At 35.7% G+C, this 6,678-nt stretch overlaps 1 protein-coding gene across 1 annotated transcript; it reads right to left on the reverse strand.

The window, feature by feature from the left end:
• On the reverse strand, nt 302–5,882 carry LOC102172037 (lysozyme C-1). The gene is made up of 4 exons (XM_005680192.3): nt 5,648–5,882; nt 4,336–4,500; nt 2,217–2,292; nt 302–861 (listed from the first exon to the last, which is right to left on the reverse strand). Exons 1-4 carry the CDS (start codon nt 5,841–5,843, stop codon nt 795–797), a joined length of 504 nt encoding a protein of 167 aa, XP_005680249.3. The 5' UTR covers nt 5,844–5,882; the 3' UTR covers nt 302–794.

A 6,678-nucleotide genomic window follows, 5' to 3' on the forward strand; every position in this document is an offset into this window, starting at 1 on the left:
ACCACACTGAACGGAATGGCAGTCTGGTGGCTAGGAATCCATGCTTCCACTGTTCAGGGTGGAGATTCAATACCTGCTTGGGGAACTAAGATCCCAAAGCTGTGCAGTTCCACCAATTTGTTTTTGTTGTTGTTAATCGAGATCTGTGAATAAGCCTATGGATTTTTCTCTAGCAATATCCTTCTGTTTGGATACAGGTGAGAATGTTGGAAATACTAAGTGTCAGCTCATTTTGTCCCAAGTACATATATATGTATTTCTTCAGAGACACTAAATGGATCTAAACAAAACAGACAAGGAATGAATTGCAAAGCTTTTAATGAAATTGTTTGTATTTTTTACAGCATGCATAATTTCATATCTGTGGTTAATTAGTTATTTCAATACTTATCTGCCTCTGAATTTGGTCATAATGCATGAATCTATGCTAATAAAATTAAGGAAAGAAACAGCTCATCTAATCCCTCTTTATATTCCTTCATGATCAGCAAGGTGCATAAATGATCTTGCTTTAATTAAGAACTGAATGTACTGGAGACATATTTGATAATTAAGGTTTTAGACAAATATTCACCGGTATTAGTTACATTAGCAAACTGAAGAATATTATAGGCCTAATATCAAACAATTAACACATTAGATAAACATTAAGCTTCTTAGAAGAAAGACCACCTGCTCCTGCTTCTGTAAAAACGTTATTTGTTTGAAATAATGCTGGTATAAACTTTCATTCAACTATCACTTCTTTAATATGAAAAAGAGACAAAATGAGCTGAAGGACGATAACTCCACAGTTACAGGGTGCAACCCTCCACATAACTGCTGACGTCATGGTCTCGACAGTGACTTTTCCAAGCCACCCTGTGGAGAAAGATGAAACAAATGGTCATAAGACTAAAACGTAGCTTCATTGTAATGTACATACTTCAAATCCTTTGGGAGAACAAAATAGTTCATCAATACATGAAATACAAGCTATAGACAAATCCAAGTACTGTTATGTGCCAACTGGAGATATGTATACCAAGGACTTCATATCTCCACCAGCCTTCACTAGAGCACACAATGCTGAACACAAATGTTGAGTCCTGTGTTCACAACACAACTGCAGAGTGCATTCCATATTTACTTAATTCCAAAAATAATTTCAAGATATGACAAGGTAGAGTGTGTAGAATCTTAAAAACTCTAGAATCTCCTAAAATAAATTGAAGAGTAAAAGAATAAGATTCTGAGCCAGTTAAAGTAAACTGTTTCTATTAGTACATTGTGTAGCATTAATTTAAAGCTTCAATTTTTCAGTTCTCAGTAGCATACTTTGTTCTTTGGAAATATTCCTTCGCTTCTCTCATAAGAGTAGGGTAAAACAGCTCTCACCTGGGACTTCCCTGTTGGTCCAATTGTTAAGACTGCCCCTTCAAAGTTGTGGACAAGATTCAATTCTTGGTGGGGGAGAGGAAAGCTAAAATTCCAGGTACCCCGAGGTGCTACAAAAAAACCCCCAGTTCTCTTCACCGTCTTTTTTTTTTGGCCACACCTGATGTTGTTGGTTTCCTGTCCAGCACCCCCTGCCTTAGAAGCACAAAGTCTTATCAACTGGACTGCCAGGAAAGCCCTCAGCTCTCCTTTTTAATGCTTAACACTAACCATAGTCTGTAATAGAAATTAACATAGTGTTGTAGGTCCATTATACTTCAAACACAAACAGACATACAAACAAACTCATAGAAAAAAGAAGTCAGATACGTGGTTACCAGAGAATCAGGTTGTGGTTGAGGTGAGGGGTGGTGAAGTGGATGAAGGCAACTAAAGGTACTACAAACTTCCAAGTATAAAAATACTAGATATGTAATGTACAATGTGAGAAATACAATCAACACCGCTATATGTATGAAATAAGAAATATATGAAAATTCATATAAATGAATTTAGTGAATTCATTTAGTGAATATACATATTCATACATAAAATTCATATATATATGAAAACTGTTAAGAGAGTATAGCCTAAGACTTTTCATCACACACACATATTTTTTTCTTCAATTTCTTTGTTTTTGTAACCATATGACATAATGGTTGTTCACTAAAGTGACTGTGATAATAATTTCATGATGTATGTAAGTCAAACTCTTAGACGGTACACCTTAAACTTCTACAGCGCTCTGTGTCAATTACATCTCAATAGAATTGGAAGCAGAAAAAAAAACAACATACCACGCTGTAATGCCTTGCTCACTGACAATTTGCTTTGCACATGCTACAGCTTTAGCGATGTTATTTTCCATTAATTCTGAAAAGCAAATGGTGAGAAATGAAAACAACATTCCTAGAGATTTCATTTTAAGTTTAGTTTCCGCAGGCTTTATTTTCTTAAGCTAAGGAAAGTACAACTAAAATTATTTGTTAAGAGTCCATGTTGTGAATGTTAGGGGAAAACTTTTTCTTCATTCTATCCTATTTGGCATGAAATTAAAGCATTTCGTTTCTCATTTACCAAAGTTATTGGGAGTTCTGGAATTATTAATTAATGTGATAGAAGATTCTCTTTTTACTATGCTGTGCTTAGTCGCTCATTCATGCCCAATGCTTTGCGACCCCATGGACTGTAGCCCACCAGGCTCCTCTGTCCATGGTGATTATCCGGGCAAGAATACTGCAGTGGGTTGCCATGCCCTCCTCTAGGGGATCTTCCCAACCCAGGGATCGAACCCAGGTCACTTGTATTGTGGGCAGATTCTTCACCATCTGAGCCACCAGGGAAGGCCAAGAATACTGGAGTGAGTAGCCTATCCCTTCTCCCGGGGAACTTCCTGACCCAGGAATTGAACCAGGGTTTCCTGAACTGTAGGTGGATTCTTTACCAGCTGAGCTACTGAAACAAAACTAAAACAACCAACAGGAAATGGGTCCAGCATTTTTTGGCTCAGTAATTCTATTACTGGAAGTTTATTCTAAAGAAATAATAAGAGAAAAAGAGAAAAGATGTGTGTACAGATGTTTCATATCAATTAATAACAGGGGAAAATACAGCCTAAGTGTTTATCAATGAGATTTGGATTGATAAATTACAGAATATTTATTTAGTGGAATTTATTCATCTTGAAATATTGGTATTTGTTGATAAAATAATTTTGTGTAATAAACAGCGTATTATAAAGCAGTAAGTTTAGCATAATTTCATTTCTGCTGACATACATTGCTTACATGCTTGTATGTGGGTACAAATATGCATAATATAGTTCTACATTCATATATGTGAGTGATGTATCTTCTGAAAGATGTGGATACCAAAACTTACCAGTTATCATAAATCTCTGGATAGTGAGAATTTTTATTCAGGAACCACAGATTACTATATAATGCAAAATGCTTTTTAAAGTAAATTAACATGATACAAAAGAATATTCTTTGACTAATTTCTCTATTAGGAATTGTAATATATAAAAAATTAGCAATATAAATTTGTATCAGCTCACCAATATTTTATGCACTAAACACTGCATGTCATCTCTATTTTAAAAAGAACTCAATAGAAAATTTATTTTAGCCCAGTTAAACAAATCTGTAAATTAACTTGTCACAATGACAGTATTTAAATACGAACTGTATTTTTTGGAAATGCAAGCTCAAGAATTTAGAGTTTCAAACGCACTTTAAATCACTCAGCCAAAACACACACACATACATATATATATATATATACAGTTTATATACATAGAAGTAAATATGACAAAATGTGAATAACTGTTAAAGTACATGATGACCATACTGATGGTTGTATAGTTATGTTTCTAATTTTCTATATAATTAAAACATATACTCATAAAAAGTAAAAACAATTTTTTAAAAGGAACCACAGGTATTCCTCCTCTTTGGTTAACTAGTAATCCTTTGTTTTCCAATAAAGGAGGGTATATTAAATAAAAACACACACACACAAACCTAATTATCCCTAAACCTTCTCAAACAAGATAAGAGGAATGGCATTGCCCTTTACAAAGCATCAACAAGTTCAGTTATACTAAAGTGCTAGGTCATTCAAGAAACTCTTATATGTTAGCAAACAGCCAACTTTCATGATGAGTGAAAGTGTTAATCGCTCAGTTGTGTTAGACTCTTTGCGACCACATGGACTGTAGCCAGCCAGGCTCCTCTGTCCATGGAATTCTCCCCGAACAGCGATCAAACCCAGATCTCCCTCACTGTAAGCAGATTTTTTACCATCTGAGCCACCAGGGAAGCCTTCAAGACATTCTCATTTGTACTGAATCTCTGTTCTTACAGGTGTAACCAGATGGGGCCTGGGCTATCACTCAACATCATCTTGTCTTACCGCTGCAGGACACATGACAGCCGTCAACTGCGTTAGGGGTTTTGCCATCATTACACCACCACTTGCTGTTGATCTGAAATATCCCATAATCAGTGCTTTCACTGCCAGGATTGTAGTTTGTAGCTTTTGTGTTATAACTGCTTTCCCATTTGGTCAAACACAACCCTGGAAAAAAATGTATTTTTAGTTGAAAAACAACATGAGATGACTTATACTTCATAGCCCAATCAGTTCTATTTAGTCCTACTTTACTAACAACTTACTTTAAAAGTACAAAGATGTACTTACTTGTGAAATATTTTAACACTTTCATGTTAGGAATTCTCTTAAGAGAATTATTTTATTAGCAAATCATTTGGTAATACTAATGAAACAAGATAATAAATTAAAAAAAATTGAAATAGCTCTTGCCCTTCACATACCCCTAAGTTAATACTGAGCCTAGAATAGCAAAACCAATAGATTAGTTAAGTGGGTTTGGTCATTAGCAGCAGATGCACACATTAAGGAAAAATATGTTATTAGGAAAAATAAGGATTCTCTGGGAGAGAGAAAATTTCTTATGACCCTGAAGGTGAATTTGGGTACCAAATTAGACAGTAAGAATCACAGAATAGGAAAGATTCTCCTCCATCCATCCATCTAGCCATTTGCTCATTCACTCAAAAATAGTTATGGAGGGAGATGTCTGAATTCAATATGAAAAATACAGTGATGACATTGAAAAATATAGACTACAATACAGAGGAAATTTTCCTAAGGCCATTTCTTGAATTCTGTGGAAGAAATGAAAAATAATCAACTAGGGTGAGCACAATAAAATGTCATTTCCTGCTGTATTTCAGGGATCCTTATTATAGAAATGAATTGAGGGAAATAGGTTCCTACTGTCCCTGTTTTGAGAGTTTAATGTAATTTTTTAAAAACCTTGCTGTTAAAAACCCAACATTGGTAAGGGAATTAAAAATGAGAAAAATACTGCCTTACTCAGGTTAGAAGAACCCAACTGCCAAACTGCTAGAGTCAAACACCATGGGCTTGACACATATCCGAGGTGCTGAAATACATTTTATCATCACCCTACATGTGCCAGCTGGCATGCTTAGAGGGACTAGAATGGCCCTCTCATGCCTCAGTCCTTCACCTGGTACATCTATTCTAAAGGAGCAAGTTGATGTTATTAACCATGGTAAGCGTACAAACCCTCCAACAAAGAAAAACCCATTCACTCAAAGTCCCTTGCTCATTATTCATCCTCTGTTAGTTCCACACCTGGCTAACTGTTTGGAAGGAGAAAGAAGAGTTAACTTACAGTTTGCCAGGCTGACTCCCTTATAGCCGTCCAGTCCGAGTTCCTTCAGAGTTCTGGCAAGCTCACATCTCTCAAAGACCTTGCCTTGGACAGCAACAGAAAGGCAGAGAAGCCCCAGAATAATGAGAGCCTTCATGTTGACTGAGAAGTCAAATGTCCAGACTGACCAGGGTGAGCCAGACTTGCTATTTAACATCTTTTCACTCCCCTCTTATCTCACTGATTTGGTGGCTCCACCCTCTGAAACATGTGGAAAACAGAAACAGTTTATTGGTCCACTGACTTAAACATTTTCCTTCTTATGTTTGAAGAAAGATATTCTGATACCCTAAGAATTAGTCTGCAGAAAATAAGGAAGTGAGATTACTTAAAGACATTAAGAAAGAAAGAACAAGGTTTAGCACTATTGCCTAAAGAGGAAATTCCTCCTATTTTATTATGAAGTTGAGCAAGTATTCAGAAAAAAAACCTGAACCAACATTTTTCTCAACTGAAAATGAACTCCCATCTTTGATTAACATTCATTTACATCAAGTTGTTTTATGTGACTTCAGTATGTTGTCTTCATTTTTTTCACTTAAAATTATTTTATATACACTTTTCACGAAGAACATGACACACTGCCTGTTGTTCTGATTGATATATAGCACAGCACCATGTTGCTCAGCCAGATTCCTATACTTACTCTTTTGGTGTCTATTATAAATTCTTAATTTATAAATCAATGTCATAGTACGATAAATAAACCTCCAGTGAACAACATCCCTAACTCCATCTGACAATGTCTTACTTCACATTTCCATGTTAGAATATAGTGTCATTGCAAAGTGAAAAAACAGGATGGTAAAATCTATAGAAGAATAACAGAATATGCCATTCCAAAATCTTCCCCTTTGGCACAAGGATTATTTTGAGCTGAAGAAGTAGATCCTGGACAAGTTTTCTGCCCTCCCCCTGTCATCCTGAAAGCAGAACATAAATTTGTGCAGATATTAATCACCAAAACCCCAGATACTTACCAGCTCCAAGAC

This window comes from Capra hircus, chromosome 5, assembly GCF_001704415.2.
Source record: "Capra hircus breed San Clemente chromosome 5, ASM170441v1, whole genome shotgun sequence".
Classification (NCBI taxonomy): domain Eukaryota; kingdom Metazoa; phylum Chordata; class Mammalia; order Artiodactyla; family Bovidae; genus Capra; species Capra hircus.